General features: G+C 49.7%; 2 protein-coding genes across 6 annotated transcripts in view; one reads left to right on the top strand and one right to left on the bottom strand.

Annotated features, from left to right (window-relative positions):
• Positions 1 to 739: 739 nt before the first annotated feature.
• On the bottom strand, positions 740 to 9,713 carry YBEY (ybeY metalloendoribonuclease). 3 transcript variants are annotated; one of them, XR_012091090.1, is made up of 6 exons: positions 9,236 to 9,713; positions 8,849 to 9,102; positions 4,647 to 4,775; positions 1,920 to 1,988; positions 1,596 to 1,819; positions 740 to 940 (listed from the first exon to the last, which is right to left on the bottom strand). XR_012091090.1 is itself a non-coding variant. In XM_007970761.3 (5 exons), exons 2-5 carry the CDS (start codon positions 9,056 to 9,058, stop codon positions 779 to 781), a joined length of 570 nt encoding a protein of 189 aa, XP_007968952.2. In that variant the 5' UTR covers positions 9,059 to 9,102; positions 9,552 to 9,654; the 3' UTR covers positions 740 to 778. The 3 variants fall into 3 exon arrangements, 1 of the variants encoding a protein (XP_007968952.2); XM_007970761.3 differs by lacking the exon at positions 1,596 to 1,819 and having other exon boundaries at positions 9,552 to 9,654; XR_012091091.1 differs by lacking the exon at positions 740 to 940 and having other exon boundaries at positions 1,679 to 1,758; positions 3,176 to 4,775; positions 9,236 to 9,702.
• MCM3AP (minichromosome maintenance complex component 3 associated protein) overlaps positions 9,691 to 19,435 on the top strand; it is a 53,774-nt gene continuing 44,029 nt past the window's right edge. Inside the window, exons 1-6 of one of the 3 annotated variants that reach the window (XM_037984968.2) lie at positions 9,691 to 9,816; positions 10,540 to 11,865; positions 12,098 to 12,321; positions 15,719 to 15,797; positions 16,156 to 16,300; positions 18,262 to 18,452. In XM_037984968.2, coding sequence (XP_037840896.2) covers positions 10,647 to 11,865; positions 12,098 to 12,321; positions 15,719 to 15,797; positions 16,156 to 16,300; positions 18,262 to 18,452 — 1,858 coding nt within the window. In that variant the 5' untranslated portion in view covers positions 9,691 to 9,816; positions 10,540 to 10,646. Of the gene's footprint in view, positions 10,236 to 10,539; positions 11,866 to 12,097; positions 12,322 to 15,718; positions 15,798 to 16,155; positions 16,301 to 18,261; positions 18,453 to 19,435 lie in introns of all 3 variants that reach the window. The other 2 variants (XM_037984966.2, XM_037984967.2) reach the window with 2 other exon arrangements.

The raw sequence follows: 19,435 nt of genomic DNA, 5'->3' as shown, positions 1-19,435 counted from the left end.
GCCTCTCAGTCTCTTAAGGGCTTTTGAATGTGAATCCCAACTGTGTGCTCTTGTTACAAGCTTGGATTAAAGCTGACTCCGTTTTCTATTTTCACCAGTACTTTTTCGACATTAAGCTAGTTCCACGGTAAACAGAATGCTCTCCATCGAAGGGCGCGGTGGTGCAGTGACTTCAGGAACAGAGGGGCCTGGCCTGTGTTCCCAAGGGGACAAGTCCAGGCTAAGACAGGACGCAAGTCCAGTGGGAAGGCATTTTCATGACCCTAAATCATTTTACAGGACAAACAGATGATCAGAATTGTAGTAGCCCCAGGTTTTAGGGCTCACGAGGGGCTCTGAGGTGCTGCTCCGAGGCCTCACCATGGCCCGGCTAGAGCGGTGTCGGTGGCCGGGGGGCCGGGTCGGGAGGCCCCGGGGAACCAGCGCCCTTGCGACCTGATGAAGACGCGTGCGCTGGCGCTGAAACGCCAGGGTTTACTCGAATATCCGAATACTCAGGAGGTAAAGCAGGAAATACTGACGCAAGCCTTTTCTACGGAAGGACGGGCTGCGGCACCCAAGCCCCTCGAGCCCCTTCCTCTCCGGGGGCGCGGGCTCCGGGCAGGGACCCCCGGGAAGGGCAAGAGGCGAGCGCTGCGTGGTGCTCCCAGGCGGGGGCCACGCGTTCCCGGAACTCCGGACGCCCTCTCGATGCCACAGCTCGGAACGGTCTTATTTACAATAATGAAAAATACCCGATGTGCTGTGAAAGAAATGAGAGGAAGTTCCCCTCGTATATTCATTTGTTATTTATTTGTGTGGGACCCCGGCTCCCCGCCGCCTCCACCCCTCCCCCGTCCTGCTTGCAGCTCCCTCTGAAGAGGTCCCGGGTCAGGGGCTGCAGCCGGGTCCCAGTGCGTCGGCCCAGCTCGTCCAGCACCGCCTTCTCCTTCTGGAACATCTGGAAGGAAGGAAGCGCGCTGGGCCCTCCCCAGGGAAGCGGTCCGTGCCCCACTCTCGGGGGTCGCCTCCTCGGGACGCCCCTCCCACAGGGTTTGGGGGAACCTGGCCGCCCGCGAGGCTCTAGCTCAGGCCAAAGGGTGGGACCCGCCTCCTGGCATCTTAACCAGGACCTGAGCTCAGCGAGTGCCGGAACCGCCACAGGCTGGGAGAAGCAGCGGGGCTGCAAGAGGGAAGGAGAGCCCGGGAGGGGGGAGGAGGGAGGGGGAGGAGTGCTCACTGCAACCTCTGCCTCCTGGGTTCAAGCGATTCGCCTGCCTCAGCCTCCCGAGTAGCTGGGATTACAGGCGCCCGCCACCACGCCCGGCTAATTATTGTATTTTTAGTAGAGACGGGGTTTCACCATGTTGGCCAGGCTGATCCCGAACTCCTGACCTCAAGTGATCCGCCCTCCTCGGCCTCCCAAAGTGCTGGGATTACAGGCGTGAGCCACTGCCCCAGCGAACTTTTTCTTTTTTTAATGAAAAAGGTTTTTCATGACTTTCACAGAAGCGGATGGTTTGCTGGCCAACACAGGACTGTGTGCGTGTTAACCACGTGGACCGGAGCCCACGTGGGCCTCTGTAGAGGGAGCCCTGGGCCTGGAGGAAACCAACCTTGAACTCACTTCGTGCAAAGCTCCCGCCCCCGCCCCGGGCCTGGCCTAGTCTCTAGCTGACTGGACGTTTTCGACCAAGCGCCACTCAGCTGTGGCTCTCGGCCTCTGCACACAGACCGCTTTTCTTAGTGAACACATTCAGCTGGAAGTATCTGGAGAGCCTGGTGTTGAAAGCAAGCATCTGTGAGTCATTTTTCCAAGGGCAGGTCTGAGGTCCAGTTTCTGCGGGGGTGGTCAGGATGGAGGGTGGGGGCTGGCAGGGGCCTGGGGCAGCCTCCTTCCCCCACACACCCCCTGGGTAGCAGGAGGATGGGCTCCTTACCTGTTTCCACTCTGCCTCCGTGCTGTGTGTGAAGCCCAGCAAGTGACAGAGTCCGTGGGTGGCCGTCACCTGTCAGAATAATTTCAAACCGGCTCAGAGGATGATCTCACAGAAAGCTGACCCTTCAGGGACACCCCAGGGCCACAGGCTGCTCTTGGTACGTGGCTGCAGGACCCCAGGGTTGCTGTGAGACCCCCGCGCAGGAATTACAGGCACTCAGCCTCAGCTCCCTTCCATCTAAAATGGAAAGCAGGCAAGCCCCTTTCAGACTCTAGTCAATGTGGATTGCTGTTTGGGCCAGCACTGTGCTGGGTAGGGGCCCCCAGGATGGAGCTGTCCAGCCACAGGAGTAATGGACAAGGGGGGTGGATTATGAAGAAGTGAGGAGGGGTGGGTGCTGCGAGGTTGGGGGGTAGTGGGGCACCGGCCGGGGTGGCCTCCCTGCCCTAAGAGGGACGAGGCAAGGGTGCAGTCCACACCCCAGGCCCAACCCCCAGGAGGGGCAGTGCCCCAGTTAGAGGGTGGGGCCTCCAGTGGCCCCTGATTTTACTGAACACTCTGGGTAGAGCTTTGGTGCACAGGCAGCACAGGGAGTGGAGAAGAGGTATGAAGGCACAGGGGAAGGGAGGTGCAGCTGCTGGTGACTCGGGAAGACCCACAGTTACCATGTCCTCCTGGAGACAGGGCTGGATTAAAGCCCACAGGGGAGGGGCACCCAGACGGAGCCCAGAGCTGGGGAGGAGGAGGAAGAGGAGGGAGGGCCTGTGGACCCTGAGCAGGCACAGCACCAAGGGGGCTTATGGAGCCACATGGGCCACAGGGGTAGCACTCCCCTGGGGTTCGGGTGGAGGGAGGAGGGAGACCTGGGAGGTGGGTATCCTTGGGGCTGGTGTGAGGTGCCTGGAGACATGAAGGACAAAGCGGGGTAGATGGAGGGTGCAGCTGAGAGCCAGCCCTGAGCAGAGCTGTCCTGGCCTGTGGCCATGATGATGGGGTCCTGGGATAGTGGGCTGGCCCTCCCTTCAGGTTAATAGGGAGCCCCACGGAGAGGGCTCTGGGCCCGAGGAAGAAATGCCAGGGGCAGACCAGGGAACAGAATCTCAGGAGGTTTGGGGAAAATGGAAGCAGATGTCCACATGTCCCCCACAGTTGCTGGCCACAGAGATCCCAGGGCTGAATCTCGGGCTGGGCCACTTCCTGTCACTCTCAGAAGCTTCCTCTTCGCCAGCAGGGTATGTGTGGTGGGCACGTCCTACCCAGGTCTGGAGGGAGCAGTTGGGGCCCAGCCCAGGTTCCTGTGTGGCCGTCCCAGCCTTTCACGCTGGGTCTGGCTAGGAAGCTCTGCTTCAAACCACACACATGCACTTGGATCCCCAAGGATGACTCAGGGCATGGCTGTTCAATCAAAAGAGGCCAAGTCAAGTATGATTCACTCATACATGGCTTTTCAGAATACCTTTTGGGTTTTTTTTTTGGCATCAAGCTGCTGAAACCACCTGTGCAAAGATGATGACAGTGAGAGAAGTTTGGCATGGCTGACTCCATCTCAGTCCTGGGCACAGGCCAAGCTAACCACAGGACGAATTTAATCTAGAGTTTAACTTGCGTGGCTGACTCCACCTCGCTTCTAGTCTCACAGGTTGGCTGTCCCCACTCAGTCCTGGGTACAGGCCAAGTTAACTATGGGAGGAATTTAATCTAGAGTTTAACTTTAAATCAGGAATAGTAATCATCCTTGCCTAAAACGAATCCCCTCCTTGCTCAGGACCAAAACCACCTCAGTAAAGCTAGTGAAGGGCCACAAGATGAGGACAATGGGAGGGGCCTGAACTCTGCTCAGATGTAGGTGTCCTGAGGAGAACCAGCCAGCAGGTCTTCTTCCCCAGCTTGCCTGGCTATAATTCCTTGCTGCTCAGGAGTCATCATGCAGCCAGAGGTCACAAGATTTGTGACTGCCCCCATTGCTCCCCAATAAGATAACGTCAGTAGTAGAACCTAAGAATGGTCTTTTGGGATGTTTTTCAGACTTTTGAGTGCTGGCAACCTACAGACTCCACCTGGACCTGAGACTCATGACTCAGCTGATCCTGTGGCTCCACCCAGAGGTGGACTCAGCGGACAAAAATCATTTACACCCCATGGTCTGTCCCCAACCAATCAGCAGCACCCATTCCCTAGCCCCTGCCTGCCAAATTGCCCATGAAAACTCTAGCCTCTGAGTTCTCTAGAAGTTTGAATAATAACTCGTCTTTTCACTTGGCTAGCTCTGTGTTAAACTCTTTCTCTACTGCAATACAACGGTCTCAGTGAATTGGTTTTGTTTGTTCAGTGGGCAGGAAGAACCCATAGGCGGATTACACTGAGGAGAAACAGATCTGGAAGGTGGTGGAGGCTCCAACCTCTGTACTTCTGGCAGCTCAGAAAGAAGCTGATCCAGCAGGTCTGGGTTAGCTCAACATAGTCTGCTGTACTCCAGAGATAAAAGCTGAGAAGGCTTCTCTGGGAGCTTCTGTGTTTCCACAGCGTGTTCTCTCTCTCCTCCAACTGTCGCATGAGGCATGCAGTTCCTACCCAGCCTGGGTGCTCCTCACACCCTGCTTACAGGTTCTTCCCCCAGTGGCCCTTATAGTACCCATGGACACACAGGATGCACGGCTGTGATCTCGACCCCTTTGCATGGCCCATGTTCCATGCGCCAGGTTATATGATTTCAGCATCCCCGCTTACAGTCAGGACGTCATTGTAATCTTCATCTTCTTTACACTGATGGAAGATATACTCCACTCCTAGGAAAATGTCTCCCAAATTGTAGTCATCTGGAAAATCAGGCAGGGGAAATTCACCTGCTTTCAGATGCTAAAAAATGAGGAAATGCAGACTTAGAGAACAGGAATCGTAACCCAACCACAGGTTGACAGGTTTCATCCTGGTTATTCCCAAGGCAAATAAGCACGTGCTCTCTGACCAAATCACTTTTTTTTTTTTTTTTTTTGAGACGGAGTTTTGCTCTTGTTGCCCAGGCTGCAGTGGAATGGCACAATCTTGGCTCACTGCAACCTCTGCCTCGTGGGTTCAAGCGATTCTCCTGTCTCAGTCTCCTGAGTAGCTGGGATTACAGGCGCATGCCACCGTGCCCAGTTTATTTTTGTTATTTATTTATTTTTCTGAGACGGAGTTTTGCTCTTGTTGCCCAGGCTGGAGTGTCCACCTCCTGGGTTCAAGCGATTCTCCTGCCTCAGCCTAGCGAGTAGGTGGGACTACAGGTATGCGTCATCACGCTCGGCTAATTTTGTATTTTTAGTAGAGACTGGGTTTCTCCATGTTGGTCAGGCTGGTCTCAAACTCCCGACCTCAGGTGATCCACCCGCCTTGGCCTCCCAAACTGCTGGGATTACAGGCATGAGCCACCGCGCCCGGCCTAATTTTTGTATTTTTTAGTAGAGATGGGGTTTCATGGGTCAGGCTAGTCTCGAACTCCTGACCTCAGGTGATCTGCCTGCCTCGGCCTCCCCGAGTGCTGGGATTACAGGCGTGAGCCACTGTGCCAGCCACCCAAATCACTCGAAAGCTGCATGTCTAAGGCCAGGGTAGCAGCTGGGCCTGTGGCAGGGTGGGTTGTCAGAATCAAAGTAGAGCCATTAGGGTTATACAAACAAATAAAAAAACCTGACAAATAGAACTGGGGAAAGCTATGAAGAGAGGATTCTCATACTTTCATACCTGATAACAAAAACTGTCAGTAAAGACTGCAAAAACTGCAACAAAGGCTATGACAACCTTACACAAACACAAAATGCAACCTTGCACAAAGGCTATAACAACCTTACACACACACACACAATGCAACCTTCACAAAGGCTATGACAACCTGACAACCTTACACACACACAGAACTTCTGCAAGGATAATCAGCCCAGCAACTGCCTGTCCAACCTTGGACGGGCATTAACCTTGTTATTGATCTTTGTAACCAAGGACCATTATCTCAAAACAATTATTTTTTCCTTTAAAAACCTTTGCCAGGCCGGGCTCAGTGACCCACGCCTATAATCCCAACACTTTGGAAGGCAGAGGTGGGTAGATCACCTGAGGTCAGGAGTTCTAGACCAGCTTGGCCAACATGGTGAAACCCTGACTTTACTAAAAATACAAAAAAAAAAAAAAAAAAAAAATTAGCCAGATGTGATGGTGGGCGCCTGTAATCCCAGCTACTCAGGAGGCTGAGGCAGGAGAATCGCTTGAACCTGAGAAGTGGAGGTTGCAGTGAGCCGAGATTGCACTCCAGCCTGGGTGACAGAAAGAGCAAGATTCCGTCTCAAAAAAAAAAAAAAAGAAAAGAAAAAAAAACACCTTTGCCTTCCTTTACCTCCTTGAATATGCACAGTCTACTATGGCATGTGGTATGTGTATTTTCACTGCAATGCTCTATCCTAAATCAACATCCTTTTCTTTAAAAACCTGTTTGTTGTTTAGGTTGATATCACCTTGTCATATGGCTTTTCATTTCTTTCATCCCTCCCAATGCAGAATCACACAGATCCACAACCTCTACAGAGTTAAACCATCACATGAACACGATTGTATATTTCTGTTCTTTCTACTTGGTATTTTGTCCTAAAGAGTCTTTCATATTTTCCACATAAAGACTATAAAGACCAGCCCACTTAGTTAAGGACTGTTCACACTAAGTCAGTCACCTATGGCTGGATATTTAGGGTGCTCCTTTTATTTTCCTGTTACAGAAAACAGTAACTTTTCTTTTTTTGGGACAGGGTCTCACTCTGCGGCCCAGGGTGGAGTGCAAAGGTGCAATCTTGGCTCACTGCAGCCTCAGTTTCTTGAGCTCAGGCGATCCTCTCACCTCAGCCTCCTGAGTAGCTGGGACTACAGGTTTGCACACCACCATGCCCAGCTAATTGTTGTTTTTATTTTTTGTAGAAACAAGGTTTGACTATGTTGCCCAGACTGGTCTTGAACTCCTGGGCTCAAGTGATCCTCCCACCTTAGCTTCCCAAAGTGCTAGGATTATAGGCCCAGCCAATAAATTAACATTTTAAGACATTTTTACATGATTCAGCATTTTCTTTCTTTTTTTCCTTTGAAACGGAGTCGCTCTCTGTTGCCAGGCTGGAGTACAGTGGCGTGATCTCAGTTCACTGCAACCTCCGACTCCCTGGTTCAAGCGATTTTCCTGCCTCAGCCTCCCGAGTAGCTGGGATTACAGGCATGTGCCACCAAGCCCAGCTAACTTTTTTTGTATTTTTAGTAGACGGGGTTTCACCGTGTTGGCCAGGATGGTCTCGAACTCCTGACATCATGACCCATCTACCTCGGCCTCCCAAAGTGCTGGGATTACAGGCGTGAGCCACTGCACCCTGCCTCTTCTGTCTTTTGGTTTATTGTCTTGGGTGTGTCACTACTGGACTAAAGGATACGTCTGTTTGAAATGCTCTTGGAGTAGATTTGCCAAGTTGCTTTCCCAAAGGATTGCTCCAATTCCTGCTGCTACAATGTGAGAAGCCTTGAATGAAGTCATGTACATAATGTAGATAATAACGTGACTGCTATCACATCGAGTTTGTTGGAAATATTTACCCCAGTCTGTTACTTTCAGTGTTGTTTTGGTTTTTCCAATGTGCACATATTCATTAACGAATCCCGCTTAAAATTGCAAAAATATTGCAGAAGCACTTTGCTTCTCTCTTTTAATTCACCGAGAGCATTAGGAGGGGAAGGGGGTGGCCGCTAGTCACCTTTTTCTTTTTTTTTTTTTTTTTCTGAGACAGAGTTTTGCTCTTGTTGCCCAGGCTGGAGTGCAGTGGTGTGATCTCGGCTCACTGCAACCTCCACCTCAGGGGTTCAAGCGATTCTCCTGCTTCAGCCTCCCAGGTAGCTAGGATTATAGGCACACTGCGCCCCTTCCACCCCCCACACCCAGCTAATTTTTTGTGTTTTTAGTAGAGGCAGAGTTTCACCATGTTGGCCAGGCTGATCTCGAACCCCTGACCTCAGGTGATCCACCTGCCTTGGGCTCCAAAAGTGCTGGGATTATGGGCATGAGCCATCGCGCCTGGCTGTCACCTTTCTTTTTCTGCTGGCTTACCAGTGTAATTGTGGCCTCTGGGTGACGGCCATCGATCAGTGGAGGCTAAATATACTGCTCTCTCTATTTTTGTGTATATTCGAAAATTTTCAAAATTAAAATTAAAAATCATATCTGTAATATATATACTTATATGCGCCACAGAGCCTAGCCTACAATATAATTAATACAGGAAATTTAGGCTGTGCGCCGTGGCTCACGCCTGTAATCCCAACACTCTGGGAGGCCGAAGCAGGCAGATCACCTGAGGTCAGGAGTTCAAGAGCAGGCTGGCCAACATGGTGAAACTTCCGTCTCTACTAAAAATACCCCCCCCAAAAATTAGCCCACTTTGGGAGGCTGAGGCGGGCGGATCACGAGGTCAGGAGATCGAGACCATCCTGGCGAACACGGTGAAAACCCGTCTCTACTACAAACACAAAAAATTAGCCGGGCGAGGTGGCGGGCGCCTGTAGTCCCCGTTACTGGGAGGCTGAGGCAGGAGAATGGCGTAAACCCGGGAGGCGGAGCTTGCAGTGAGCCGAGATCGCGCCACTGCACTCCAGCCTGGGCGACAGAGCAAGACTCCGTCTCAGAAAAAAAAAAAAAAATTAGCCAGGTGTGGTGGCTCACATCTGTAGTCCCACCTACTGGGGAGGCTGAGGCAAAAGAATCACTTGAAGCAGGCAGGGAGGTTGCAGTGAGCCGAGATCGCACCACTGCACTCCAGCCTGGGTGGCAGAGCAAGACTCCGTCTCAACTAAAGAAAAAAAAAAAAAAAAAAAGACGGGAAATTTACTCTGGGAAGGTAGGCTAGACAAGAGGAACACTTTTTTTTTTTTTTTACCTCATGAAATGGAAAAGAAAGCACATCGGTTGGGACCTTTCTCCCTCTGTAGATTCTATTAATGTGCTGAATATTCTTGTTGTCAACACAGATGATCCCCAGGTCAAACTTCTGCACTCCTAAAATCCTCCTTACAATCTCGATCTTGCTGCGAAGTGGCGCTCTCCTGATGGGGATGACTCGCTGCAGATTTCTAATCACCAAACTCATTTCACGAAGAATAACCAGCCCTTTAAAAATGTTTGCAACGGAACCTGGGGTTAAAGTGTAAGAGAGGACCAATCAGTACAAGTGATAACACATTCTGTAAAAATACACATGCACACGCAATCAAATCACTTTATTTGGCGGAACTGATTGAAAAATCTTAAGGTAATTTACATGTACCACAGGGAGGATGCAACAACGAGAGGCTATGGAAGGACGCCGCGGAATCAGGCCAGGACTCCAGGCGGGCGGAGCGGAAGGAGCGGTTCCCAGAGAAGGGACGGGTGCAGTGTGCGCGCGGGGCGAGGCGCGCGAGGACGCGGTGGGGTGCGGGGAGGGACGCGGCGGAGGAGGGAACGGGCTGGAATGGGGACCACAGAATGGGGGACACAGGTAAGCGCTGGGGCCAGGTCCTCTGGGGTCTGGGGCGCCCGCAGACCCACGGGGGTGAATGCGACGCTCTCGCTTGGGAGACTAGAAACCCGCCCAGACGTACCGATGTCTGGACCCGGCAAAAGGCGCGACAGCGGGCGGACCCTCCCGACCGGAAGCCCCGCCGCCGAGCCGGTTGGGGAGAGCGGAACCGGATCGCAGCGGGCGGGGCGGAACACCGTAGTGCCGAGCGAACCGGAAGTCGGTCCGCGGCGTTTCCTGCCCGCGGAGGGCAGCGCTGAGTATCGCGGCAGCGGCCTGTGTTTGTGCCTCTAGTCCTTCCGAGGGGCCCGAGGGCGGCGCGGGCCTCGGGGTCCTGCGGCTAGACGGTGAGCGTGGGGACTGGGCCGGCGCCGGGGGCGCCGTTTCCTTCCCCCGCGCAGGTCCGCGCGCCCGGGCCTCCACATCGTCGCTAACGGAGCGTTGCGGCGCCGGCGGCCCCTGGCGAGCCCGGGGCAGTACAGTGACCAGGCCGGCCCGGGCCCACCGCGCGGCCTCCGCCGTTTCGGGCTGTGCTGGGTGGAAGATTAGGCTCCCCGGCACGCCGTCCCCGCCGAGAGGCCGCAGCTCCGTGGCAGCGCCCTCGCCCTTCCAGCCGGCTCGAGGGTGGTCGCCAGGGCGCGATAAAGGAATGTGAGACAGTGGTTAGCGCTCCAGCCGCTCCGAGGGAAGCCAGGCAGCGTTACACTGAATTCTCCGGCTGTAGAGATTGGAGGAGGTCGGGAGAAATTCGTCTCTAAGCTGTAAGGTGGAACAGTATTTATCTTCTTACTACCAATAGAGGTTTTTCATGAATTTACTGACTCAGTAAAAAGAATCGGCTTTCTTTTTTTTTTTTAATCTTAAAAGGATCACGCTTTAAATCTCTGTAACAAAGTAATTATTTGTACCACTCTCTACCCCACCCTCCGACAAAATAACCTGTTGGCTCTCGGAAAATATAGCCCTTTGCCTGCCTTTGAAATAGTTATCTTTTAGTGTGACAGTGTTCAAACATTCTTTTCTTAGTCTTGTAACAGAACATAGCTGTGATCTGAATTTTTGTCTTTCAGCGTGTTCTGAAGACGAAGGGGAGCTCCCTAGTGCTACGGGCTGTTTCAGGAAGCCAATTAATTTTGCACACGTAATACTTATTACCTTCTAATAATTGGAACAGAAGATGAACCCAACTAATCCTTTCAGTGGGCAGCAGGCTAGTGCTTTTTCAGCGTCTTCTGGTAATGTAGGAACACTTCCATCTAAGTCGCCATTTCGATTTGGTCAGCCTTCTCTTTTTGGACAAAACAGTACCTTATCTGGGAAGAGCTCGGGATTTTCACAGATGTCCAGCTTTCCAGCGTCTTCTGGAGTAAGTCATTCCTCTTCAGTGCAGACATTAGGGTTCACCCAATCCTCAAGTGTTGGACCCTTTTCTGGACTTGAGCACACTTCCACCTTTGTGGCTACCTGTGGGCCTTCAAGTTCATCTGTGCTGGGAAACCCAGGATTTAGTTTTAAATCACCCACCAGTGTTGGGGCTTTCCCAAGCACTTCTGCTTTTGGACAAGAAGCTGGAGAAATAGTGAACTCTGGTTTTGGGAAAACAGAATTCAGCTTTAAATCTCTGGAAAATGCAGTGTTCAAACCAATACTGGGGGCTGAATCTGAGCCAGAGAAAACCCAGAGCCAAATTGCTTCTGGGTTTTTCACGTTTTCCCACCCAATTAGTAGTGCACCTGGAGGCCTGGCCCCATTCTCTTTTCCTCAAGTAACAAGTAGTTCAGCTACCAATTCAAATTTTACCTTTTCAAAACCTGTTAGTAGTAATAATTCATTATCTGCCTTTACCCCTGCTTTGTCAAACCAAAATGTAGAGGAAGAGAAGAGAGGACCTAAGTCAATATTTGGAAGTTCTAGTAATAGCTTCAGTAGTTTCCCTGTATCATCTGCGGTTTTGGGCGAACCTTTCCAGGCTAGCAAAGCAGGTGTCAGGCAGGGGTGTGAAGAAGCTGTTTCCCAGGTGGAACCACTTCCCAGCCTAATGAAAGGAATGAAAAGGAAGGAGGATCAGGATCGCTCCCCAAGGAGACATGGCCACGAGACAGCAGAAGATTTGGATCCTCTGTCCCGGGGTGATCATCCTCCAGACAAACGACCTGTCCGCCTGAATCGACCCCGGGGAGGTACTTTATTTGGTCGGACGATACAGGATGTTTTCAAAAGTAATAAGGAAGTATGTCGTCTGGGCAACAAGGAGGCCAAAAAGGAAATTGGCTTTGTTGAGTCTGGAGAAAGTGACCACATGGCTATCCCAGGAGGGAGTCAGTCTGTCCTGGCACCTTCCCGGATTCCAGGTGTGAATAAAGAGGAAGAAACTGAAAGTAGAGAGAAGAAAGAAGGTGAGCTTTGAAAATGTAGAACGTAGAGTAAATCCTGCTGGCAGGTTGTCAATACGTTTCTCTGGGGGTTAGCTTGATTTTTCAGATAAATTTCCCATAAACATTAGGGATTCTAACATGTCATATGGAGCAGGTCTTACATCTGTGAAAATTTCCTCTGCTTTGACACAGTTGGTGCCTCCTGTTGTCGGAAACATCTGATGGTTTAAGTGTCCACTCTCTGAACCCCTAGATTCTCTAAGAGGAACTCCTGCGCGTCCGAGTAACAGAAGCGAGAGCACAGACAGTCTTGGGGGCTTGTGTCCCTCTGAAGTCACAGCCATCCAGTGCAAGAACATCCCCGACTACCTCAACGACAGGACCATTCTGGAGAACCATTTCGGCAAAATTGCTAAAGTGCAGCGCGTCTTTACCAGGCGCAGCAAAAAGCTGGCAGTGGTACATTTCTTTGATCATGTGAGTGTTCCCATCTTGCCATTTATTTCCCTAGATTTGAACCTTGTCACTTTAAAACATTTTTTTTTTTTTGGTCTATCAGTTGTTTGCTTACTGTAATGTAGGGAAAGTACTCAAATATCTTATTAGCATAGGCTGGGAGAGCACTATTTATTTCATAACTTGGAGTGTTCTAGGTCCCTACAGAATGCAGTACTCTAGAAATGCTGGGAGAGTTGTTCCCATGAAGTGAAATTCTTCTGAAAGGCTTTAGAAATTCAGAAATTCTTCCGAGAGGCCTAACCACATAGTACTTTTGGAACTTGAGTTTTTTGGGTTTTGTTTTGTTTTTTTTTTAGTCATAGTACATGATCACCGTAAACCTTCAAACAATACAGAAAAAGTGAAATTGGCCGGGCGCGGTGGCTCATGCCTGTAATCCCAGCGCTTTGGGAGGCCGAGGTGGGTTGATCATGAGGTCGGGAGATCAAGATCGTGCTGACTAACACGGTGAAACCCTGTCTATACTAAAAATACAAAAAATTAGTCGGGTGTGGTGGCGGGTGCCTGAAGTCCCACCTACTCAGGAGTCTGAGGCGGGCGAATCGCTGGAACCCGGGAGGCGGAGGTTGCAGTGAGCTAAGTTGCCAAGTTCGTGCCACTGCACTCCAGCCTGGGTGACAGAGCCAGACTCTGTCTCAAAAAAAAAGAAAAAGTTAAATTCCCCTTGTCATCCTGTCCTCTAGAGATAACTGCTTTGAAGCACTGGATTTGTATCCTGACTTGAAATGTATGCATCAGACTTTCTTTTTATTTATTTATTGTTTTTGAGATGAGTCTCAAGTGCATAATACTTTCTAGGGTGCAGTGAGTGTGGACTGCTCATGTTACATAGCTTTATATCTTCACTATTTTTTCTGAGTATTCTCATACACAAAATTACGTTCTAGAGAAATTTATTTATTTATTTATTTTATTTTATTTTATTTTTTGAGACGGAGTCTGGCTCTGTTGCCCAGGCTGGAGTACAGTGGCCAGATCTCAGCTCACTGCAAGCTCCGCCTCCCGGGTTTACACCATTCTCCTGCCTCAGCCTCCCGAGTAGCTGGGACTACAGACGCCCACCATCACACCTGGCTAGTTTTTTGTATTTTTTTAGTAAAGACGGTTTCACCGTGTTAGCCAGGATGGTCTCGATCTCCTGACCTTGTGATCTGCCCGTCTTGGCCTCCCAAAGTGCTGGGATTATAGGCTTGAGCCACCGCGCCTGGCCTAGAGAAATTTATAAAGTAGAAATTTATGAAATGAGTGATACTCCTTTAAGTGGATGGACTACGTTTTGTTGATTCATCTATTGGCAGACACAGGTTGTGTCTACTTTTTGGCTATTGTGAATAATGTTCATTGTCATATGACTATCTGGGTCCCTGCTTTCAATTTTTTGGGGTATATTCTTAGGATTGGAATTGCTAGGTCATATGGTAATCCTAATTTGTTTTTAGTTTTAATTTTTTAAATTAAAAAAATTGTTTTTATTTTTGTATTTGTAGAGACATGGTCTCACTATGTTGCTCAGGCTGGTCTCAAACTCCTGACCTCAAGCTATCCTCCTGCCTTAGCCTCCCAAAGTGTTGGGATTACAGATCTGAGTCATTGTACCGGCTCTCATTTTTGTTGTCGTTGTTGTTGTTGTTGTTTTTGAGACGGGGCCTCGCTTTGTCACCCAGGCTGTAGTGTAGTGGCACAATCTTGGCTCACTTCAACCTTCACCTTTCTAGTCAAGCGATTCTCTTTCCTCAGCCTCCCAAGTAGCTGGGATTGTGTGCGCACCATCACGCCTGGCTAATTTTTGTATTTTTAGTGAAGATGGGGTTTCACCACGTTGGCCAGGCTGGCCTTGAACTCCTGACCTCAGTGATCCATGCACCTTGGCCTCCCAAAGTGCTGGGATTACAGGCATGAGCCACCATGCCTGGCCTTGTTTTTATTATTTATTACTATTATTTTATTATTATTGTTATTATTATTATTTTGAGATGAAGTTTCACTGTGTAGCCCAGGCTGGTCCTAAACTCCTGGGCTCAAGTGATACTCCCGGCTCCACTTCCCAAAGTGCTGGGATAACAGGCATGAGCTCCCGTGCCCAGCCCCCCTTTTGTTTTTAAAGTTATTTTTTGCCTATTGCAATGTGCTCATTCTCCCAGCTGAACCTTAGATATTTTATGACATAACTAGTATGTAAATACATTGTCTTTATAAACAATTCATTGATACAGACAAAACTGAACATCCTTCTCTCTCCTGTTATTTAGGAGTAGTCCAGTTAACTAGTGTGGTGGGTATTTTTTTAGACTGTTTTTTTTGTTTTGAAATAGAGTCTTGTTCTGTCTCCCAGGCTGGAGTGCAGTGGCCGGATCTCAGCTCACTGCAAGCTCCGCCTCCCGGGTTCACGCCATTCTCCTGCCTCAGCCTCCCGAGTAGCTGGGACTACAGGTGCCCGTTACCACGCCCGGCTAGTTTTTTGTATTTTTGGTAGAGACGGGGTTTCACCGTGTTAGCCAGGATGGTCTGGATCTCCTGACCTCGTGATCCGCCCGCCTGGGCCTCCCAAAGTGCTGGGATTACAGGCGTGAGCCGCCGCGCCCGGCCGGTTCTAGACATTTTTAGGAATATCTACAGGGAGACTGACGTGGTTGGTTTTGTGTGTGTTTTCTGTAGTAAGTGGCATCCCATGTGTGTTATTCTGCAGCTCCCTTTTGTGCTTAATTGTGATGTGGCAAACTTACTGTTTCTGTATATGTGATCAGCTGGTGAGAATCATCTCACCAAATGCCAACAAGGCCAAGTTTGTGGGTTCTATGAAGCAAAGTTGTTAATTTTAAAAACAGGGGCCGGGCACGGTGATTCATGCCTGTAATCCCAGCACTTTGGGAGGCCGAGGCAGGCGGATCACGAGGTCAGGAGATCGAGACCATCCTGGCTAACACGGTGAAACCCCGTCTCTACTAAAAATACAAAAAATTAGCCGGGCATGGGTGGCGGGCGCCTGTAGTCCCAGCTACTCGGAGGCTGAGGCAGGAGAATGCGTGAACCCGGGAGGCGGAGCTTGCAGTGAGCCAAGATCTCGCCACCGTACTCCAGCCTGGGTGACAGAGCGAGACTCTGTCTCAAAAAAAAAAAAAAAAAGGGAAGAGCAAATACATGCTGGTGAGACAGGTAAGGGAGATGAATCCTGCTGCTGCCACAGCCAGAGACCATGCAAGCAGCAGACGTGTGGGTGGAGGAATCACTCGTGCAACGGACGCCGGCTCCTGGTGCCTTTGAATGGTCTGTTGTGCTTACTGCATTTGAGTTTTCAATCCCATTTCCTTTGGTTTCCTGATGTACTCACACTTGGTGGTTGTGGACTGTTTTCCAGGCATCTGCAGCCCTGGCTAGAAAGAAGGGGAAAAGTTTGCATAAAGACATGGCTATCTTTTGGCACAGGAAGAAAATAAGTGAGTTTTCAATTATTCTTTTAACTTTTAAAAAAATTATTTTTATTTATTTAATAAAGATGAGATCTTGCTATGTTGCCCAGTCTGATCTTGGGATTACAGGCATGAGCCATTGTGCACGGCCCTCTTTTCAGTTTCTCATGCTCTTGGTCCAAACCCTTTGAGCATGAGGCCTTTCCCCTGCCAGTGGGGGAGGCTGGCTCTGAGTGGATTTGCATCTCACAGTTATTTCCTTGGGCTCTTCTCTAACCTCCTGTGACAATGAAAATAATATTGCTTTCTCAGAAACAGAGTGAAAAAGTCCAGTACCAGGTGATCTGTGATTGCATAAACTCTTTTCTACCTCCTGTGTCCACAGGCCCCAATAAGAAACCCTTTTCCCTGAAGGAGAAGAAACCAGGTGATGGTGAAGTCAGCCCGAGCACAGAGGATGCACCCTTTCAGCACTCTCCTCTTGGCAAGGCCGCAGGGAGGGCTGGTGCTAGCAGCCTCCTGAATAAAAGGTGGGATCGGTCCCTCCTGATGACCTTATTTGGGAAGGACCAGGAAATAGCGCCCTGCAGTGTCACATGAGTCAGGGTGCAAGACTGTGGAGAGTGGTGAGGAGACAAAAGCCGGTTGCCCGGGATGGCTGGGGGTGGAGGGCAGGGGCTCTGCCCCTCCAGCCAGCATGGGCCATGAGGAGGTGGATCTGTGTGGGGCTGGTGGTCGCAGCCAGAAGAGAGAATTTTCTGACACTGGTACCTGTCAGCTGTAGAGATGGTGGACAGCAGTGATTCTGTCCTGTCTTGTTCTCACATACCCTAGGGCCAAGGGTGCTGAGAAAGCCTTCCTTTGGGGCTGGCCTTTTTTTCTTGTTTCCACTTGGCCTTTTCTATGGGAGAATCTCATCACACAGTTGTTATAGCTGGTGTAGGCCTTTCAGCTGCAGCTACAGGAGATCCAGGGGAGGCTGCTCACTTAGGACAGCAGAACTTCTGTCCTTGCACAGAGTGCCTGCTCTGTGGGACACACGCAGGCTGGCGCCCTGGGACGGGTCGCTGCCTGCCTCACAGGATTGTAGTAGCAAATCTCCTTGCTCATCTAACTTGTCCTGAATCCCACTGCAGTTGAGTGCAGTTCCACTTGACATATAAATGTACAAGCAATAACTTTTTTCTCAAGGCATTTAAGTGGCTGTAGTAAACTATGCATTCCTTTTGTTTTGAGACAGGGTCTCACTTTGTTGCCCAGGTTGGAGTTCGGTGGCATGATCTTGGCTCACTGCAATCTCTGCCTCCTGGGTTCAAGAAATTCTCCTGCCTCAGCCTCCCTAGTAGCTGGGATTACAGACATGCTCCACCATGCCCAGCTAATATGTTTGTATTTTTAGTAGAGATGGGGTTTCACCATGTTGGCCAGGCTGGTCTCGAACTCCTGACTAGACATGCATGCCCGGTCAAACCATGCATTTCTGATAAGCACTTACAGCAGTTTCCAATTTCCAGCATGACTTTTTTTTTTTTTTTTTTTCTAAAAAGCTGTCACTTGAAGGGCAGCATGATTTTTTGTAGGTGCAGCTTATCACAGTGAAGCAGACACGGTTGGCCGTGTTAGTTGTGTTAGCCGGCACGTGATGTGAACTGCCCTGGCTACCTTGTCTGTCTGGGGAACTCTGTTCTCAAAGGCTTTTCCTTTTCACACCAGACCTACTTTGACAGGTCTCTGGCTGAATCCATCTTTTCATCTTTTGGCCAATGTATTTTCCTCACTTTCCATTTTGTGATGAGCACTTTAGTTGCTGGTTTGACATAATCTTTGACATTCAAGTTCAGAAAATGATGAAAGCTAGAAAATGGGGAAGCTGAGGGAGAATGCCTGATTCCTTTTAGTATGTCCCACCAAAATAAACTTCTGTTTTAAAACAGGTAGGCATAATATTTCCTTATGATATTAAAGATTTTTTTCATGCTGAGTTTCATTTCTTCGAGATGGGAATCAGTAAGTGCTCCTTTTAGCTGTTTAAATGTGCCTATATTTTTTTTGGTAGGGGATGGTAAGTTTGGAGCCTCACTCTGTAACCCAGACTGGAGAGTAGCAGTGCAGTCTCAGCTCACTGCAACCTCTGCCTGCCAGGCTCAAGCAATCCTCTCACCCCAGCCTCCCGAGTAGCTGGGACTACAGGCACATGCCACCATGCCTGGCTGATTTTTAAATTTTTGTAGAGATGGGGTCTCCCTATGTTGCCCAGGCTATTTTGTTTTTCAAAAGTATGAAATATTTCAAAATTATATTAAAGTCAGTGAATAATGTGAATAACGGTTTTGTGTTCATTACCATCTTTATCAAAACTCAATAAGTGCTTGTAGTTTCTCAGCTTTAGATGACCATAAAATCTTGAAAGATGAGGGGACGTGTTCAGAAACGAAAATGCTCTGAAGGCCTTCCTGGTACGAGGGCCCTCAGTGTGGTGTTTACTTTATAGCTCTCCAGTGAAGAAGCCAAGTCTTCTAAAGGCCCACCAATTCGAGGGAGACTCTTTTGACTCGGCCTCTGACGGCTCTGAGGGCCTCGGGCCATGTGTGCTGTCCCTCAGTACCCTGATAGGCACTGTGGCTGAGACGTCTAAGGAGAAGTACCGCCTGCTTGACCAGAGAGACAGGATCATGCGGCAAGGTATAGCACGTGGTGGCAGAGGTTCTAGGGGCCTGGTGAGGCCGTATTCTTGGGTGCCATCAGGGCAGGAGCAACTCCTTTCCATTGGGCTCTATTGCTGTTGAGTCTCAGGGCCTCTGATGTGCTGTGTCTGATCTTCATGGTCTGCCAGTCTTCTTGGAGTGAGTGTTGTGTGTATGTGTACCTATATGTGCAAATATGTTTGCTAATGTATGTATAAAATAGGAGTGGGAGGATGCAAAAGAATGGACTTCTGTCTGTAGAGGGAGCTGGATTCTGAAGGGCAGAGGTTATGGCGGAGTGCTCCATCTCGGACAGGGCAACCTTATACTGTTACAGTGTTGAACTGTGTGAATGTATTACCTACTAAAAAGTAAGTATTCTATTAACACTAAAAATATATGCAAGGACCAAAAATAAAAGGAAAAAACACAGGTGCTCCTCTTTGCCAATTTTATTCTCTTAAATTTCAGCCAAGCTGGGTGTGGTGACTCACGCCTGTAATCCCAGCACTTTGGGAGGCCGAGGCATGTAGACCACCTGAGGTCATGAGTTCAAGACCAACCTGGCCAACATGGCAAAACCCCCATCTTTACAAAAAATAAATAAATAAATAAATTAGCTGGGTGCGGTGGTGTACACCTGTAGTCCCAGCTAGTAGGGAGGCTGAGGCAGGAGAATCACTTGAACTGGCTAGGCGGAGGTTACGGTGAGCCGAGATTGTGCCACTACACTCCAGCCTGAGCGACAGGATGAGACTTTGTCTCAAAAAAAAAAAAAAAAATGCTGGACGTGGTGGCTTACGCCTGTAATCCCAGCACTTTGGGAGGTCGAGGCTGGTGGATCACTTGAGGTCAGGAGTTCGAGACCAGCCTGACCAACATGGAGCAACCCGGTATCTACTAAAAATAGAAAATTAGCTGGGCATGGTGGCACATGCCTGTAATTCTAGCTACTCGGGAGGCTGAGGCAGGAGAACTGCT

Source organism: Chlorocebus sabaeus, chromosome 2, assembly GCF_047675955.1.
Source record: "Chlorocebus sabaeus isolate Y175 chromosome 2, mChlSab1.0.hap1, whole genome shotgun sequence".
In the NCBI taxonomy this organism is placed as follows: domain Eukaryota; kingdom Metazoa; phylum Chordata; class Mammalia; order Primates; family Cercopithecidae; genus Chlorocebus; species Chlorocebus sabaeus.
This window is presented reverse-complemented; position numbering and strand designations above follow the sequence as displayed.

What these genes read in the sequence shown, in the direction of transcription:
- YBEY (XM_007970761.3), bottom strand. Translation starts at nt 9,058, where the DNA reads ATGAGTTTGGTGATTAGAAATCTGCAGCGAGTCATCCCCATCAGGAGA. An exon ending in ATTACAATGACGTCCTGACT is followed by an intron (nt 1,989 to 4,646) that starts GTAAGCGGGGAT and finishes TTATTCTGACAG; the next exon opens with GTGACGGCCACCCACGGACT. An exon ending in CGGAGGCAGAGTGGAAACAG is followed by an intron (nt 941 to 1,919) that starts GTAAGGAGCCCA and finishes CCTTCCTTCCAG; the next exon opens with ATGTTCCAGAAGGAGAAGGC.